The sequence below is a fragment of the Mustelus asterias genome, chromosome 20 (assembly GCF_964213995.1).
Source record: "Mustelus asterias chromosome 20, sMusAst1.hap1.1, whole genome shotgun sequence".
Lineage (NCBI taxonomy): Eukaryota > Metazoa > Chordata > Chondrichthyes > Carcharhiniformes > Triakidae > Mustelus > Mustelus asterias.
In genome coordinates, this window is record NC_135820.1 from 1,241,086 (window position 1) to 1,260,812 (window position 19,727).

At 51.9% G+C, this 19,727-nt stretch overlaps 2 protein-coding genes across 3 annotated transcripts in view; both read left to right on the plus strand.

Annotated features, from left to right (window-relative positions):
• Positions 1–19,727, plus strand: part of LOC144508369 (CD276 antigen homolog) — a 309,505-nt gene that overhangs the window by 188,865 nt on the left and 100,913 nt on the right. The window lies entirely within an intron of this gene.
• Positions 695–17,675, plus strand: LOC144508196 (fish-egg lectin-like). Its single transcript, XM_078236011.1, has 4 exons — positions 695–1,000; positions 7,297–7,524; positions 10,645–10,987; positions 15,146–17,675. The coding sequence occupies exons 1-4, from the start codon at positions 952–954 to the stop codon at positions 15,300–15,302; spliced, it is 777 nt and encodes a 258-aa protein (XP_078092137.1). The 5' UTR covers positions 695–951; the 3' UTR covers positions 15,303–17,675.

Here is a 19,727-nt window from a genome sequence, read left to right on the forward strand (position 1 = left end):
GCCCACTGACTGGGAACGGATAATCTTTGACACAAAGTTATCGAGGTAACCCTATCCATTTTCGCTTGACGTATCTGATAGTTGTCATGGCGATTGGGGAATGAAACTCTCTGAAAATTTGTATCATCTTATCCCTCGGTCAGCTTCAACAAGAGGGGGAGGAGGGCCGAGGGAGGTGAGGGGGGAGGAGGTGAGGGGGGAGGATGGCCGAGGGAGGTGAGGGGGGAGGAGGGCCGAGGGAGGTGAGGGGGGAGGGGGAGGAACGGGGGCTGGAGAGGGAGGGGATTGCTGCCAATCCCTGCCCAGGGATTGGACAGTTACCCCAAAATAAAAGTCCCACCTTCTGAAGAGGCAGAGAGAGAGAGAGAGCAGGAGCTGGAGGAGGTCGTTGAGAGCTGGGAGGGTGAGTGGGGCCCACGGGGGCCAGTGTTGGGGAGCGAGGCGGGGAGGCGGTCTGTCACAGGCCTGAGGGGCCGAGCAGCCGTCCCCTCCTGCCTGGGGTGCCTGGGGCAAGGGGACAAGGAGCGGGTCGGAGGTTGGGGTGGGGGGGGTGGGGGGGGGGGGGGGGAGGGGAGGGGGGGGGAGGGGAGGGGGGGGTGGGGGGGAGGGGGGGGCGGAGGGGGTGGGGGGGGAGGGGGTGGGGGGGGAGGGGCACCTATCTCCCGGAAGGAAGCACATATTTTGGACTGTGGGAGGAAAGCGGAGCACCCGGAGGAAACCCACGCAGACACGGGGAGACTGTGCAAACTCCACACAGTCAGTGACCCGAGGCCGGAATTGAACCGGGGTCCCTGGCGCTGTGAGGTAGCGGTGCTAACCACTGTGCTGCCGAAAGCCTGCTTGTGACACTAATAAATCAACTTTAAACTTAACCCTGGTGTTTTGCTCCCTCTGTCTCTGCAGTTCTGGATCCTGTGGGAGTCGGGACAGATACAGGAGCGAGTCGCGGATATGAAGGCCCTCCTCCCCTTCACATTGTCTCTCCTGACTGTCAGTAACGGTAAGCGAAAAGTCCTTGAATTTCCTTCATTTCCACCATATCCCTCCCTTCAACACCCTCCAGCATCAAAACCCGTTCCCACATCCACTCCCCTTCTGCATCCCGAATTCCAGTTCCCACTCTCCGTCCTGTCCTGGAAATTCGCATTGTCCGCTACGCTTCTCACCAACTTTTGCAGATGCACCACAGAAAGCATTCTTTCTGGGTGTATCACAGCTTGGTCTGGGCTCCTGCTCTGCCCAAGACCGCAAGGAACTACAAAAGGTCGTGAATGTAGCCCAATCCATCACGCAAACCAGCCTCCCATCCATTGACTCTGTCTACACTTCCCGCTGCCTCGGAAAAGCAGCAGCATAATCCAGGACTCCACGCACCCCAGACATTCTCTCTTCCACCTTCTCCCATCGGGAAAAAGATACAAAAGTCTGAGATCACGTACCAACCGACTCAAGAACAGCTTCTTCCCTGCTGCTGTCAGACTTTTGAATGGACTTCCCTCGCATTAAGTTGATCTTTCTCTACACCCTAGCTATGACTGTAACACTACATTCTGCACCCTCTCCTTTCCTTCTCTATGAACGGTATGTTTTGTCTGTATAGCGCGCAAGAAACAATACTTTTCACTGTGTGTTGATACATGTGACAATAATAAATCAAATCAAATCCCCACATTCTCCGCACATTATCCCTGACTCTGTTACTCAGACCCAGCGTCCCAAAGACACCCTTAGAACATAGAACATAGAACATTACAGCGCAGAACAGGCCCTTCGGCCCACGATGTTGCACCGACCAGTTAAAAAAAAAACTGTGACCCTCCAACCTAAACCAATTTCTTTTCGTCCATGAACCTATCTACGGATCTCTTAAACGCCCCCAAACTAGGCGCATTTACTACTGATGCTGGCAGGGCATTCCAATCCCTCACCACCCTCTGGGTAAAGAACCTACCCCTGACATCGGTTCTATAACTACCCCCCCTCAATTTAAAGCCATGCCCCCTCGTGCTGGATTTCTCCATCAGAGGAAAAAGGCTATCACTATCCACCCTATCTAAACCTCTAATCATCTTATATGTTTCAATAAGATCCCCTCTTAGCCGCCGCCTTTCCAGCGAAAACAATCCCAAATCCCTCAGCCTCTCCTCATAGGATCTCCCCTCCATACCAGGCAACATCCTGGTAAACCTCCTCTGCACCCTCTCCAAAGCCTCCACATCCTTCCTGTAATGTGGGGACCAGAACTGCACACAGTACTCCAAGTGCGGCCGCACCAGAGTTGTGTACAGTTGCAACATAACGCTACGACTCCTAAATTCAATCCCCCTACCAATAAACGCCAAGACACCATATGCCTTCTTAACAACCTTATCTACTTGATTCCCAACTTTCAGGGATCTATGCACACATACACCTAGATCCCTCTGCTCCTCCACACTATTCAAAGTCCTCCCGTTAGCCCTATACTCAACACATCTGTTATTCCTACCAAAGTGAATTACCTCACACTTCTCCGCATTAAACTCCATCCGCCACCTCTCGGCCCAACTTTGCAACCTGTCTAAGTCTTCCTGCAAACTACGACACCCTTCCTCACTGTCTACCACACCACCGACTTTGGTGTCATCAGCAAATTTGCTAATCCACCCAACTATACCCTCATCCAGATCATTAATAAATATTACAAACAGCAGTGGCCCCAAAACAGATCCCTGAGGTACACCACTTGTAACCGCACTCCATGATGAATATTTACTATCAACCACCACCCTCTGTTTCCTATCCGCTAGCCAATTCCTGATCCAATTTCCTAGATCACCCCCAATCCCATACATCTGCATTTTCTGCAGAAGCCTACCATGGTGAACCTTATCAAACGCCTTACTAAAATCCATATATACCACGTCCACTGCCTTGCCCCCATCCACCTCCTTGGTCACTTTCTCAAAAAACTCAATAAGGTTAGTAAGGCACGACCTACCTGCCACAAAACCATGCTGACTATCACCTATCAATTCATTACTCTCCAAATAACTATAAATCCTATCCCTTATAATTTTTTCCAACATCTTGCCGACAACAGAAGTGAGACTCACCGGTCTATAATTCCCGGGGAAGTCTCTGTTCCCCTTCTTAAACAATGGGACAACATTCGCTAACCTCCAATCTTCTGGTACTATACCAGAGGCCAACGACGACCTGAAGATCAGAGCCAGAGGCTCTGCAATCACTTCTCTTGCCTCCCAGAGAATCCTTGGATAAATCCCATCCGGACCAGGGGATTTATCTATTTTCAGACCCTCCAGAATATCCTGCACATCCTCCTTATCAACTGTAATACTGTCTATTCTACTCCCTTGCAACCCAGTGTCCTCCTCAGCTATATTCATGTCCCCTTGCGTGAACACCGAAGAGAAATATTGGTTCAATGCTTCACCAATCTCCTCCGGTTCCACACATAACTTCCCTCTGCCATCTATAACTGGCCCTAAACTTGCCCTAACCAACCTTCTGTTCTTGACATACCTATAGAACGCCTTAGGATTCACTTTAACCCTATCCGCCAAAGTCTTCTCATGTCCCCTTTTAGCCCTTCTAAGCTCGCTCTTCAACTCCCTCTTAGCCAATCTAAAGCTTTCTAGTGCACTACCCGAGTGCTCACGTCTCATCCGAACATAAGCCTCCTTTTTCTTTTTAACCAACAAAGAAACTTTTTTGGTGCACCACGGTTCCCTAGCCCTACCAATTCCTCCTTGCCTGACAGGGACATACCTATCACAGACTCGCAGTAGCTGCTCCTTGAAAAAACTCCACATGTCGGACGTTCCCAGTCCCTGTAATCTCCTAGTCCAACCTATGTTTCCTAATTCTCTCCTAATAGCCTCATAATTACCCTTCCCCCAGCTAAAACCACTGGCCCGAGGTTCATGCCTATCCCTTTCCATCACTAAGGTGAACGTAACCGAATTGTGGTCACTATCACCAAAATGCACACCAACTTCCAAGTCTAGCACCTGGTCTGGCTCATTTCCCAGCACCAGATCCAATATAGCCTCACCTCTAGTTGGCCTGTCTACATACTGAGTCAAAAAACCTTCCTGCACGCTTTGAACAAAAACTGACCCCTCTAACGAGCTAGAGCTATAACAATTCCAGTCAATATTAGTCAAGTTAAAATCCCCCATAACAATTGCCCTATTACTTTCACTCCTAAGCAGGATTGACTCCGCAATCCTTTCCTCAACCTCTCTAGAACTTTTAGGAGGTCTATAAAAGACTCCCAACAGGGTGACCTCTCCTCTCCTATTTCTAATCTCCGCCCATACTACCTCAACAGATAAGTCCTCATCAAACCTCCTCTCTGACACTGTGATACAATCTCTGACCAATAATGCTACCCCTCCCCCTCTTCTACCTCCTTCCCTACTTCGACTAAAACATTTGAACCCCGGGACCTGCAGCATCCATTCCTGCCCCTGCTCTATCCATGTCTCTGAAATAGCCACAACATCGAAGTCCCAGGTACTGATCCACGCTGCAAGTTCACCCACTTTATTGCGAATACTCCTGGCATTGAAGTATACACATTTCAAACCCTGCTCCACCCCACCTCTGCAATGCCGTGCATTGCAGTCCCCATCCATGCATCCCTCACTTTCAGCCCCACTACTCAGGATCCCTCCCCCCCCCCGAATCAGTTTAAACCTCCCTGCATGGCCTTAGCAAATTTACCCCCCAGGATATTGGTCCCCTTCTGATTAAGGTGTAGACCATCCTTCTCATAGAGGTCACCCTTCCACAGCCCCTGATCCCTGTCCCTCTTCCTCAGTCTGTCTGGAAGTACCAAGTGTTACATTTCTTAAACGCTTGCGAGAGAGAGAGTGGGAGAGTGACGAGAGTTGTTAGAAAGAGAAAACAGAGAGGGAGAGAGACAGAATGAGAGACAGAGACAGAGAGAGATACAGAGAGAGAGAGAGAGAGAGAGACAGAGGTCCCTGAGGATTGGAGAATAGCCAATGTTGTTCCTTTGTTTAAGAAGGGTAGCAAGAATAATCCAGGTAATTACAGGCCGGTGAGCCTTACATCAATGGTCGGGAAATTATTGGAGAGGATTCTTTGAGACAGGATTTATTCCCACTTGGAAATAAGTGGACGTATTAGTGAGAGGCAATGTGGTTTTGTGAAGGGGAGGTCGTGTCTCATGAACTTGATCGAGTTTTTCGAGGAAGTGACAAAGATGATTGATGAGGGTAGGGCAGTGGATGTTGTCTACATGGACTTCAGTAAGGCCTTTGAGAAGGTCCCTCATGGCAGACTGGTGCAGAAGGTGAAGTCGCACGGGATCAGAGGTGAGCTGACAAGGTGGATACAAAACTGGCTTGGTCAAAGAAGACAGAGGGTAGCAGTGGAAGGGTGCGTTTCTGAATGGAGGGCTGTGACAAGTGGCATTCCTCAGGGATCAGTGCTGGGACCTTTGCTGTTTGTAATATATATATAAATGATTTGGAGGAAAATGTAACTGGATTGATTAGTAAGTTTGCGGATGACACAAAGGTTGGTGGATTTGTGGATAGCGATGAGGACCATTAGAGGATACAGCAGGATATAGATCGGTTGGAGGCTTGGGCGGAGAGATGGCAGATGGAGTTTAATCCTGACAAATGTGAGGTGATGCATTTTGGAAGGTCTAAACCAGATAGGAAATATACAGTAAATGGCAGAACCCTTCAGAGTATTGATAGGCAGAGGGATCTGGGTGTACAGGTACACAGGTCACTGAAAGTGGCAATGCAGGTGGAGAAGGTAGTCAAGAAGACATACGGCATGCTTGCCTTCATCGGCCGGGGCATTGAGTTTAAAAATTGGCAAGTCATTTTGCAGCTTTATAGAACCTTAGTTAGGCCGCACTTGGAATATAGTGTTCAATTCTGGTCGCAACACTACCAGAAGGATGTGGAGGCTTTGGAGAGGGGACAGAAAAGATTTACCAGGATGGAGGGCATTAGCTATGAGGAGAGGTTGGAGAAACTTGGTTTGTTCTCACTGGAATGACAGAGGTTGAGGGGAGACCTGATAGAAGTCTACAAGATTATGAGAGGCATGGACAGAGTGGATAGTCAGAAGCTTTTTCCTAGGGTGGAAGAGTCAATTACTAGGGGGCACAGGTTTAAGGTGCGAGGGGCAAGGTTTAAAGGAGATGTACGAGGCAGATTTTTTACACAGAGAGTAGTGGGTTCCTGGAACCCGTTGCCGGGGGATGTAGTGGAAGTGGATACGGTAGTGACTTTTAAGGGGCGTCTTGACAAGTACATGAATAGGATGGGAATAGAGGGATATGGTCCCCGGAAGGGTAGGAGGTTTTAGTTCAGTCGGGAAGCATGGTCGGTGCAGGCTTGGAGGGCCGAAGGGCCTGTCCCTGTGCTGTAATTTTCTTTGTTCTTTGTTTTTTTCTTCAGAGAGAGAGAGACAGAGAGAGAGAGAGAGACAGAGAGAGAGATACGAGAGAGAGAAGGCAACAGAGAGAGAGAGACAGAGAGAGATACAGAGAGAGAGAGAGAGAGACAGAGAGAGAGGCCGAGAGAGAGACCGAGAGAGACAGACAGAAGAGAGAGAGACAAAGAGAGTGACAGCAAAAGAGACAGAGAGAGAGAGAGAAGGCAACAGAGAGAGAGATAGAGAGAGATACAGAGAGAGAGAGAGAGAGACAGAGAGAGAGACAGACAGAGAGAGAGAGAGAGAGACAGAGAGAGAGACAGACAGAGAGAGACAGAGAAAGAGAGTGACAGCAAAAGAGACAGAGAGAGAGAGAAGGCAACAGAGAGAGAGACAGAGAGAGATACAGAGAGAGAGAGAGAGAGAATGAGAGAGACAGACAGAAGAGAGAGAGAGAGACAGAGAGAGAGAGAGAGACAGAGAGAGACAGAGAAAGAGAGTGACAGCAAAAGAGACAGAGAGAGAGAGAGACAGCGAGAGAGACAGCGAGAGAGAGACAGACAGCGAGAGAGACAGAGAGACAGCGAGAGAGACAGCGAGAGAGAGACAGACAGCGAGAGAGACAGCGAGAGAGAGACAGACAGCGAGAGAGACAGAGAGACAGCGAGAGAGACAGAGAGACACAGAGAGACACAGAGACAGAGAGAGTGAAGGGGATAAATGGAAAGACAGGTGAACAGAGAGTGAGTGTGGGAGACGGACAGGTAGAGGGAGAGTCAGTGTGTGGATGTGTGACTGGGGGAGGAATTCAGTTGGGAATGTGGAATTCCAGTCTTCACGTTGCTCTGTTTTCTCTCTCTCCAGCGACACGATGTAAGGACATTGCTGGGACTCTGAAGCAGATTGATGCGGGAGTCGGGATGGTCTTCGGAGTGAATTCCAGCGGCTCTGTGTACACCAGGCTGCGGGACTCCTGGATCCGGATCCCAGGATCACTCAAACATGTCACCGTGGGCCCAGCAGGAATCTGGGGAGTGAACCACCACAGAAAGATCTTCCGGATGGTCTCCGGAGCCTGGAACCCCATTCTGAGTAAGTCTGCGATTCTCCACATCTTTCCAAAGGGATCACCTCGCGGAGAGTTTCCCGGTTAAGAAAGGATTTAGGAAGTAGAGCCGGTGTTGGAATGTAGGAAATAGTGGGAGATAATGGCCCTCTGACAGTACGGCACTCCCTCAGTACTGACCCTCTGACAGTGCAGCACTCCCTCAGTACTGACCCTCTGACAGTGCGGCACTCCCTCAGTACTGACCCTCTGACAGTGCGGCACTCCCTCAGTACTGACCCTCTGACAGTGCGGCACTCCCTCAGTACTGACCCTCTGACAGTGCGGCACTCCCTCAGTACTGACCCTCTGACAGTGCGGCACTCCCTCAGTACTGACCCTCTGACAGTGCGGCACTCCCTCAGTACGGACCCTCTGACAGTGCGGCACTCCCTCAGTACGGACCCTCTGACAGTGCGGCACTCCCTCAGTACTGACCCTCTAACAGTGCGGCACTCCCTCAGTACGGACCCTCTGACAGTGCAGCACTCCCTCAGCACTGACCCTCTGACAGTGCAGCACTCCCTCAGTACTGACCCTCTGACAGTGCAGCACTCCCTCAGTACTGACCCTCTGACAGTGCGGCACTCCCTCAGTACTGACCCTCTGACAGTGCGGCACTCCCTCAGTACTGACCCTCTGACAGCGCGGACACGGTGTCGGGGAGTGGTTGTTTTGGGAGGGGCTGTGGAGTGATTCGGCATGTTTATGAGGTTGGAAGGGCTGTGGAGGCGGTTTGGGGGTCGGTAAGGGGTAGGGAGGGGTTTGGGGGTAGGTGGGGGAAGTTGTGCATTCCCGTGGGGGTGTGAGGGATCGAGGAGTATGGTGGGTGTGTGGGGGAGAATGAGTTGTTACGGAGGGACTGAGGGGGGCCTCGAGGATCTGTGGAGGAGGTTGTGGAGGTTATTATGGCTGCGGAGGGATATGGGGGTGCTGGTGGGTGAGGGGCGTGGTGAGGTTTTGTGGAGTGAGTGTGACGCTTTCAGAGAGGGTGTATGGGGTGTCCGAGGCTGTTTGGGGCATCGAGGGGTATGGAGGGGGTGTGGGGATGTGTATAGGGTGTGCTGGGCTGTATGGGGGAGTCGGGGGTATGGGGGGGAATATGGGGGAGTTGGGGGTTACAGAGGGAATATGGAGGAGTCAGGGAGGTACAGAGGGGGTATGGGGGAGTCGGGTGGTCCGGAGGGATATGGGGGAGTCGGAGGGTATGGGGGGATATGAAGAAGTCGGGGGGTACAGAGGGAATATGGGGGAGTCAAAGGTAGAGAGGGGATATGGGGGAGTTGGGGGGGTACAGGGGGGATATGGGGAAGTCGGGGGGGTATGGGGGGATATGGGGAAGTCAGGGGGTACAGAGGGGATATGGGGGAGTTGAGGGGGTACAGAGGGGATATGGGGAAGTCAGGGGGTACGGAGGGGATGTGGGGGAGTCAGAGGGTATGGGGGGATATGGGGTTGTCGGGGTACAGGAGGATATGGGGGAGTCAGGGGGGTACAGAGGGGATATGGGGGAGTCGGGCGGTATGGGGGGATATGGGGACGTCGGGGGGGGTACAGAGGGGATATGGGGGAGTCAGAGGGTACGGGGGGATATGGGGGTGGAGGGTGTAAGGGAGGATATGGAGGAGTCGGGGGGGTACAGAGAGGATATGGGGAGTCAGGGGGGTACAGAGGGGATATGGGGGAGTGGGGGGGGTATAGAGGGACTATGGGGGAGTTGGGGTGGTACAGAGGGGATATGGGGGAGTCGGGTGGTACAGAGGGGATATGGGGAAGTCAGGGGGTGTACGGAGGGGATATGGGGGACTCAGGGGGTACGGGGGATATGGGGGTATCAGGGGTACGGGAGGATATGGTGGAATTGGGGGGGGTACGGGAAGATATGGGGGAGTTGGGGGGTACAGACGGGATATGGGGGTGTCGGGGCTACGGGAAGATATGGGGGAGTCGGGGGGGTACGGAGGGACATGGGGGAGTTGGGGGGGTACAGAGGGGATATGGGGGATTCAGAGGGCACGGGGGATATGGGGGTGTCGGGGGATACAGGGAGATATGGGGTTGTCGGGGGATACGGGGGGATATGGGGGAGTCGGGGGTACAGTGGGGATATGGGGGAGTTGGAGGGTACAGGGGGATATGGGGGAGTCGGGGGGTACAGCGGGGATATGGGGGAGTCGGGGGATACAGTGGGGATATGGGGGAGTTGGGGGGTACAGCGGGGATATGGGGGAGTCGGGGGTGTACAGGGGGATGTGGGGGAGTCAGGGGGTACGGGGGGATATGGGGGAGTTGGGGGGGTACAGGGGGATATGGGGGAGTCGGGGGTATGGGGGGATATGGGGGAGTCGGGGCTACGGGGGGATATGGGGGAGTCGGGGGTACAGGGGGATATGGGGGAGTCGGGGGTACGGGGGGATATGGGGGAGTCGAGGGGGGGTACAGAGGGGATATGGGGGAGTCGGGGGTACGGGGGGATATGGGGGAGTCGGGGGTACGGGGGGATATGGGGGAGTCAGGGGGGTACAGGGGATATGGGGGAGTCGGGGGTACGGGGGGATATGGGGGAATCAGGGGGGGTACAGAGGGGATATGGGGGAGTCAGGGGGTACGGGGGGATATGGGGGAGTCGGGGGGGGTACAGAGGGGATATGGGGGAGTCAGGGGGGTACAGAGGGGATATGGGGAAGTCGGGGGTTTCCGGGGCATACGGGGGGATATGGGGGAGTCGGGGGGGGGGTACAGAAGGGATATGGGGGAGTCAGGGGGGTACAGAGGGGATATGGGGGAGTCGTGGGGGTACAAGAGGATATGGGGGGTACAGAGGGGATATGGGGGAGTCGAGTGGGGGGTACAGAGGGGATATGGGGGAGTCAGGGGGGTACAGAGGGGATATGGGGGAGTCGAGTGGGGGGTACAGGGGGATATGGGGGAGTCAGGGGGGTACAGAGAGGATATGGGGGAGTCGAGTGGGGGGTACGGAGGGGATATGGGGGAGTCGAGTGGGGGGTACGGAGGGGATATGGGGGAGTCTGCGGGTCCGCTCGGATGCCGACGGCGAGCGCGGAGTTACCAGATGGAAGCTAACCCCACTCTCTCCCCCCTTGCAGACGGTGAACTGATCCAGCTGGACGCGGGTGGTGAGCGGATCCTCGCTGGGGTCGACCAGTTCGGCTCCACTTTCTGCATCAACAGCCCGGACCTGCCCGCCGCTGCCAACAACCACTCCGCCACCTTCCACAGCATTGGCAGTCGCATCCGTTACTACTCCTGCGGGCCCCTGGGCTGCTGGGGGGTCACCCTGGCCAAGGACGTCTACTATCGCCTCAACGTCAAGCCTTCCTCCTGCATCGGCACCAGCTGGACCCGCGTCTTCGGAAAGTTCCAGAACATCGAGGTGGGCAGCGACGGCCGGGTCTTCGGGATCAGTGTAACCAAGCAACTGTACATGAGGTAAATGCCCTTCCCGTGCCCGCCGGGTTTGGGGCCTCGGGAGGGGGGCGTCTGGGCCTCAGGCCCGTCAATGTTAGTCACTGCGCCACAGGTCCCCTGTTTCCCCCAGAAAGAGACAGCACCTCTGACAGAGCTGCACCAGACTCCCGGGCTAAATCACCGCACTTGGAAACGGACCTTCAACCCACAATCCTCTGGCTTCACTCACATAAGGACCAGGAATCTGAAAATGTGGAAAATAGCAGCAGGAGTAGGCCATTCTGCCCCTCAATACTGTTCCCCCATTCAATACAAAATGGCTGATCTCATCTGGGCTTCATCTCCACCTTCCTGCCCGCTCTCCATAACCCTTCATCCCTTCATAACCTTTCCATCTCCTCCTCACATTTCTTCAATGTTCTGGGCTCTACTCCATTCTGGGGTGCAGAATTCCACACATTCACGACCCTCTGAGTGAAATAATTTCAACTCTGCTTGAAATTTTAAAAAATCATTCGTGGGACACGGGGGTCGCCGGCTGGGCCAACATTTATTGCCCATCCCTAGTTGCCCAAGGGCAGTTGAGAGTCAACCACATTGCTGTGGCTCTGGAGTCACATGTAGGCCAGACCGGGTAAGGACGGCAGATTTCCTTCCCTAAAGGACAATAGTGAACCAGATGGGTTTTTCCCAACAATCGACAACGGTTTCATGGTCATCAGTAGATTCTTAATTCCAGATATTTTTTATTGAATTCAAATTCCACCATCTGCCGTGGCGGGATTCGAACCTGAGTCATAGAATCATAGGGGTTTACAGCATGGAAACAGGCCCTTCGGCCTAACTTGTCCATGCCTTTTCTTTTAACCACTAAGCTCGTCCCAATTGCCTGTGTTTGGCCCATATCCCTCTATACCCATCTTATCTCTGTAACTGTCTAAATGCTTTTTAAAAGACAAAATTGTACCCGCCTCTACTACTACCTCTGGCAGCTTGTTCCAGACACTCACCACCCTCTGTGTGAAAAAATTGCTCCTCTGGACCCTTTTGTATCTCTCCCCTCTCACCTTCAACCTATGCCCTCTAGTTTTGGACTCCCCTACTTTTGGGAAAAGATGTTGACTATCTACCTGATCTGTGACCCTCATTATTTTATAGATCTCTATAAGATCACCACTCAGCCTCCTACGCTCCAGGGAAAAAAGTCCCAGTCTATCCAGCCACTCCTTATAACTCAATCCATCAAGTCCCGGTAGCATCCGAGTAAATCTTTTCTGAACTCGTTCTAGTTTAATAATATCCTTTCTATAATAGGGTGACCAGAACTGTACACAATATTCCAAGTGTGGCCTTACCAATGTCTTGTACAACTTTAACAAGATGTCCCAACTCCCGTATTCAATGTTCTGACCAATGAAACCAAGTATGCCCAATGCCTTCTTCACCACCCTGTCCACCTGTGACTCCACTTTCAAGCAGCTATGAACCTGTACCCCTAGATCTCTTTGTTCTGTAACTCTCCCCAACGCCCTACTATTAACTGAGTAAGTCCTGCCCTGGTTCAATCTACCAAAATGCATCACCTCGCATTTATCTCCCCAGAACATTCGCTGAGTTTCTGGACGAATAGTCCAGCGATGATACCAGTAAGCCATCTCTCCCCCAATATGCCACCCTTTAACCTCAAACTAGGCCTCTTGTTCTCGAATGTCCAACAAGGTGAAACACCCTCTCCACGTTGACCCTGTCAATCCCCTTTAGCATCTTATTTACCTCAATTAGATCACCTCTCATTCTTCCAAACTCCAATGAGTATCGGCCCAAACTGCTCAATCTCCCTTCATAAGTCACCCATCCCCAGAATCGATTTAGTGAACCTCCTGGACACAGTGTTATTTACTGAGCCAAGCCTGACGGTGTATAAGGCTCTGGTCAGACCCCATTTGGAATATTGTGAACAGTTTTGGGCCCCGTATCTAAGGAAGGATGTGCTGGCCTTGGAGATCCAGAGGAGATTCACAAGAACGATCCCTGGAATGAAGGGTTTGTCATACGAGGAGCGGTTGAGGACTCTGGGTCTGTACTCGATGGAGTTCAGAAGGATGAGGGTGGACGAATTGAAACTTACAGAATACTGAGAGACCTGGATAGAGTGGACTTGGAGAGGAAGTTTCCACTAGTGGGAGAGACTGGAACTCGAGGGCACAACCTCAGAGTGAAGGGACGCTCCTTTAAAACTGAGATGAGGAGGAATTTCTTCGGCCAGAGAGTGGTGAATCTGTGGAACTCTTTGCCGCAGAAGGCTGTGGAGGCCGGGTCATTGAGTGTCTTTAAGAGATAGATAGGTTCTTGAATAAAAAGGGGGATCGGGGTTATGGGGAAAAGGCAGGAGAATGGGGATGAGAAAAATCAGCCCTGATTGAATGGCAGCGCAGACTCGATGGGCCGAGTGGCCTAATTCTGCTCCTATACCTTACGGCCTTATGGTCCCGGGTGTATCTGAACACGATTCATTGTGGGTGGCAGACAGGGCAGGTGAGGAAGTGGTTTCTAAAATAATTCAGCCTCCTGTGTTTTATCAGGAGCGTTATAGAGTACAAGAGATTTAACATTATACTAAACCTCTGGTAAACACTAGTTCAGCCTCAGCTCGAGTATTGTTCTGGGCACCAGACTTCAGGAAGAATGTGAAGGCTTTAGAAGGAGTGCGGAAATGATTCACAAGAACAGTCCCGGGGATGAAGCCCTTCAACGATGCCGATCGATTGGAGAGTCTGGGACCAAGGTCAAGAGGGAGATTTGATCGAGTCACAGAATCCGTAGAATCCTACAGTGCAGAAGGAGGCCATTCGGCCCATCGAGCCTGCACCGACCACAATCCCACCCAGGCCCTATCCCTGTAACCCCACATATATATCCTGCAAGTCTCCCTGATGCTAAGGGGCAATTTTAACATGGTGAATCCACCTAACCTGCACATCTTTGGACTGTGGGAGGAAACCGGAGCACCCGGAGGAAACCCACGCAGACACGGGAAGAACGTGCAAACTCCACACAGACAGTGACCCGAGTCGGGAATCGAACCTGGGTCCCTGACGCTGTGAGGCAGCAGCGCTAACCACGGTGCCGCCGTGCCAGGAATTGAACCCAGATCCCTGGCACTGTGAGGCAGCAGTGCTAACCACTGTGCCACCGTGCCGGGAATCGAACCGGGCTTCCTGGCGCTGTGAGGCAAGAGTGCTAACCACTGTGCCACCGTGCCGCACCCATCGAAGATCAAGGTGTTCAAAATCACGAGGCGGTCTGGGACAGAGTCGGGTCATGGCGAGTATTCATGTGTTCCCTTTAGTACCTGTGATCAGCCGTGTTCTCCATAAAAAGCATGTTTTCTCTTAACCTCAGAGTGTGGGACCCAATTAGGTAATTCCAGCAGCAAGCTTTTGTGAGTTTAAAAAATAATAATTTATTCTCAAGTAAAGCAAAGCACTCTCAGCAATCAGGTGTCCTGTAGGAGCTGGAGGAGGTTACAGAGATAGGGAGGGGTGTAGGGGCTGGAGGAGGTTACAGAGATAGAGAGGGGTGTAGGGGCTGGAGGAGGTTACAGAGATAGGGAGGGTTGTAGGGGCTGGAGGAGGTTACAGAGATAGGGAGGGTTGTAGGGGCTGGAGGAGGTTACAGAGATAGGGAGGGTTGTAGGGGCTGGAGGAGGTTACAGAGATAGGGAGGGTTGTAGGGGCTGGAGGAGGTTACAGAGATAGGGAGGGTTGTAGGGGCTGGAGGAGGTTACAGAGATAGGGAGGGTTGTAGGGGCTGGAGGAGGTTACAGAGATAGGGAGGGTTGTAGGGGCTGGAGGAGGTTACAGAGATAGGGAGGGTTGTAGGGGCTGGAGGAGGTTACAGAGATAGGGAGGGTTGTAGGGGCTAGAGGAGGTTACAGAAATAGGGAGGGTTGTAGGGATTGCAGGAGGTTACAGAGATAGGGAGTGTTGTAGGGACTAGAGGAGGTTACAGAGATAGGGAGTGTTGTAGGGACTAGAGGAGGTTACAGAGATGGGGGTATGTACGGGCTGGAAGAGTTTATAGAAATAGGGAGAGGTATAGGGGCAGGAAGAGGGTTTGGGGAGTGGTGGACTGTTGTAACTGTGCCAGGCTCTCACTCTTTTCTTTCTCCCACTACAGGAAGGGAATCACCATCGACCGACCCACCGGGTGGGGTTGGACCAAGATACAAATCGGAAACCTCCGGTTCAACCACGCGTCCTGGGACCTGGGGCATCTCTGGCTGGTACGCACTGATGGGAAGATCGTCAAATGCTCAAGTGAAGACATCGATTGACTCCGTGGACTTCCTGGACAAACCCAATATGCCCCGCACCACGGATCTGACCTCTGGGACCCCACGGCGGCCAATCTCTCTGCTTCCATGGAGATTCGTGATTTGTTTGGTAACTCTCTGACCAATAAAATGAGCCTTAAGTATTGATGGAACTCAACGGTGCATTGCTCGCCCAGTCTGGGGACCAAGGGGTCCACGGACACCAACAAGAGGTGTGTTGACTGGAGCTCTCTTCTGTAGAATTGAGCTGACAGAATTGACTCCTGAAACCTCAACAATGCTCTCCTGCCTGACATCCTACCTTCCACTCGTGAGAGACTCGGACAATTTGAAAACAGGCTAAGAGACAACTCAGTGGAGTTTATTTAACTATAAGATTATAATGAATGACAAAAATCATGCTCTATGGACGTGGATGTGGATGGGAAGGGTTATTGATTCAAAATCATTCTGTAGAGTGTGCAGGGAGAGACATTAGGAGGTTTTCTTTCCTTGCATGATGAGTTGTTGTAAAACAGAGGACATCGTTCAACCTCTCAGGGAAAACTGGATCAATGTTTTGAGCAGGGTTGGGGGGAGAGGGTGAGGCAGCAAAGTTCATCTGGAATTGTTCGAGAAGGGAACTGGTACTGACAAAATGGGCCAAATGGTATCCACCTCATGGTAAGTTTCTCCAAGAGTTGCATTTGTTTACGCAATACAACTTCAGAATGACTCAAGGACACATTTGAATCTGCGTTATAGTTTTTTTGAAATGTGGTCGCTGATGGAATATAGGAAAGGCAGAAGTCAATAAAGGCATGGCAAGATCCCATCAAATACAATGTGACAATCATCAGATCACAGAATGTTTCAGTGATGTTGGAAAAATATGAGGAGAAATGCCTCACATACAGTACACATTAATCAAATACTACCCAATTGTTCCAATTGGGCATCCTGTTAATTCAGGTCAGTTAGAATTCAGACAGGTGCTCGGCAGTTAACTGCTCACTGGTGCATCCTCATCAACGTTCACTTGAAAACTTCCCAATACAGGCACAGCACGGCGTTAGGTGCAGAGTAAAGCTCCCTCCACACTGTCCCCATTAAAACACTCCCAGGACAGGTACGGCACGGGGTTAGATACAGAGTAAAGCTCCCTCTACACTGTCCCCCATCAAACACTCCCAGGGCAGGTCCAGCACGGGGTTAGATACAGGGTAAAGCTCCCTCTACACTGTCCCCACCAAACACTCCTAGGACGGGGACAGCACGGGGTTAGGTACAGAGTAAAGTTCCCTCCACAGTGTCCCCCATCAAACACTCCTAGGACATGGACAGCACGGGGTTAGATACAGAGTAAAGCTCCCTCCACACTGTCCCCCATCAAACACTCCCAGGACAGGTCCAGCACGGGGTTAGATACAGGGTAAAGCTCCCTCTACACTGTCCCCACCAAACACTCCTAGGACGGGGACAGCACGGGGTTAGGTACAGAGTAAAGTTCCCTCCACACTGTCCCCCATCAAACACTCCTAGGACATGGACAGCACGGGGTTAGATACAGAGTAAAGCTCCCTCTACACTGTCCCCCATCAAACACTCCCAGGACAGGTACAGCACGGGGTTAGATACATTGTCTGCAGCAAACTACCCAGCCTACAGAAGAACAGTGACCACGACACCACACAACCCTGCCACAGCAACCTCTGCAAGACGTGCCGGATCATCGACACGGATGCCATCATCTCACGTGAGAACACCATCCACCAGGTACACGGTACATACTCTTGCAACTCGGCCAACGTTGTCTACCTGATACGCTGCAGGAAAGGATGTCCCGAGGCATGGTACATTGGGGAAACCATGCAGACGCTACGACAACGGATGAATGAACACCACTCGACAATCACCAGGCAAGACTGTTCTCTTCCTGTTGGGGAACACTTCAGCGGTCACGGGCATTCAGCCTCTGATCTTCGGGTAAGCGTTCTCCAAGGCGGCCTTCACGACACACGACAGCGCAGAGTCACTGAGCAGAAACTGATAGCCAAGTTCCGCACACATGAGGACGGCCTAAACCAGGATGTTGGATTAATATCACACTATCTGTAACCCCCAGAGCTTGCCTCCTGGACTTGCAGAATCTCACTGGCTATCCTGTCTGGAGACAATACACATCTCTTTAACCTGTGCTTAATGCTCCCTCCACTCACATTGTCTGTACCTTTAAGACCTGGTTGGCTGTAGAGGTTCACATTCTAATCAGTATTCTGTAACTTGATTTTGTGTCTCTGTGCCCTGTTTGAGAGCAGATATCCCCTCCATCTGACGAAGGAGCAGCGCTCCGAAAGCTAATGGCATTTGCTACCAAATAAACCTGTTGAACTTTAACCTGGTGTTGTTAAAATTTTTACTGTGTTTACCCCAATCCAACGCCGGCATCTCTACATCAAGCCCATCAAACATTCCCACGACAGGTACAGCACGGGGTTAGGTACAGAGTAAAGCTCTCTCGACACTGTCCCCCGTCAAACACTTCCAGGACAGGTACAGCATGGGGTTAGATACAAAGTAAAGCTCCCTCTACACTGCCCCATCAAATACTCCAAGGACAGGTACAGCATGGCGTTAGATACAGAGTAAAGCTCCCTCTACACTGTCCCCATCAAACACTCCCAGGACAGGTACAGCACAGGGTTAGATACAGAGTAAAGCTCCCTCTCCAGTGTCCCCATCAAACACTCCCAGGATAGGTACAGCACGGGGTTAGATACAGAGTAAAACTCCCTTTCACTGTCCCCCATCAAACACTCCAAGGACAGGTACAGCACGGGGTTAGATACAGAGTAAAGTTTCTTCTACACTGTCCCCATCAAACACTCCCAGGACAGGTACAGCGCGGGGTTAGATACAGAGTAAAGCTCCCTCTGCACTGTCCCCATCAAACACTCCCAGGACAGGTACAGCACGGGGTTAGTTACAGAGTAAAGCTCCGTCTACACCATCCCCTGTCAAACACTCCCAGGACATCTACAGCACGGGGTTAGATCCAGAGTAAAGCTCCCTCTACACTGTCCCCCATCAAACACTCCCAGGACAGGTCCAGCACGGGGTTAGAAACAGGGTAATGCTCCCTCTACACTGTCCCCATCAAACATTCCCAGAACAGGATACAGCACAGTGTTAGATACAGAGTAAAGCTCCCTCGACACTGTCCCCATCAAACACTCCCACAACAGGTACAGCACGGGGTTAGATACAGAGCAAAGCTCCCTCTGCACTGTCCTCATCAAACACTCCCAGGACAGGTACAGCACAGGGTTAGATCCAGAGTAAAGCTCCGTCTACACTGTCCCCCATCAAACACTCCCAGGACAGGTACAACATGGGGTTAGATACAGAGTAAAGCTCTCTCTACACTGTCCCCCATCAAACACTCCCAGGACAGGTACAGCACGGGGTTAGATGCAGAGTAAAGCTTCCTCTGCACTGTCCCCATCAAACACTCCCAGGACAGGTACAGCACAGGGTTAGATACAGAGTAAAGCTCCCTCTACACTGTCCCCATCAAACACTCCCAGGACAGGTACAGCACGGGGTTAGATACAGAGTAAAGCTCCCTCTACACTGTCCCCATCAAACACTCCCAGGACAGGTACAGCACAGGGTTAGATACAGAGTAAAGCTCCCTCCACACTGTCCCCATCAAACACCCCCAGGACAGGTGCAGCATGGGGTTAGATACAGAGTAAAGCTCCCTCTACACTGTCCCCATCAAACACTCCCAGGACATGTACAGCACAGGGTTAGATCCAGAGTAAAGCTCTCTCTACACTGTCCCCATCAAACACACCCAGGACAGGTACAGCACGGGGTTAGATCCAGAGTAAAGCTCCCTCTACACTGTCCCCATCAAACATTCCCAGAACAGGATACAGCACAGTGTTAGATACAGAGTAAAGCTCCCTCGACACTGTCCCCATCAAACACTCCCACAACAGGTACAGCACGGGGTTAGATACAGAGTAAAGCTCCCTCTGCACTGTCCTCATCAAACACTCCCAGGACAGGTACAGCACAGGGTTAGATCCAGAGTAAAGCTCCGTCTACACTGTCCCCCATCAAACACTCCCAGGACAGGTACAACATGGGGTTAGATACAGAGTAAAGCTCTCTCTACACTGTCCCCCATCAAACACTCCCAGGACAGGTACAGCACGGGGTTAGATGCAGAGTAAAGCTTCCTCTGCACTGTCCCCATCAAACACTCCCAGGACAGGTACAGCACAGGGTTAGATACAGAGTAAAGCTCCCTCTACACTGTCCCCATCAAACACTCCCAGGACAGGTACAGCACGGGGTTAGATACAGAGTAAAGCTCCCTCTACACTGTCCCCATCAAACACTCCCAGGACAGGTACAGCACAGGGTTAGATACAG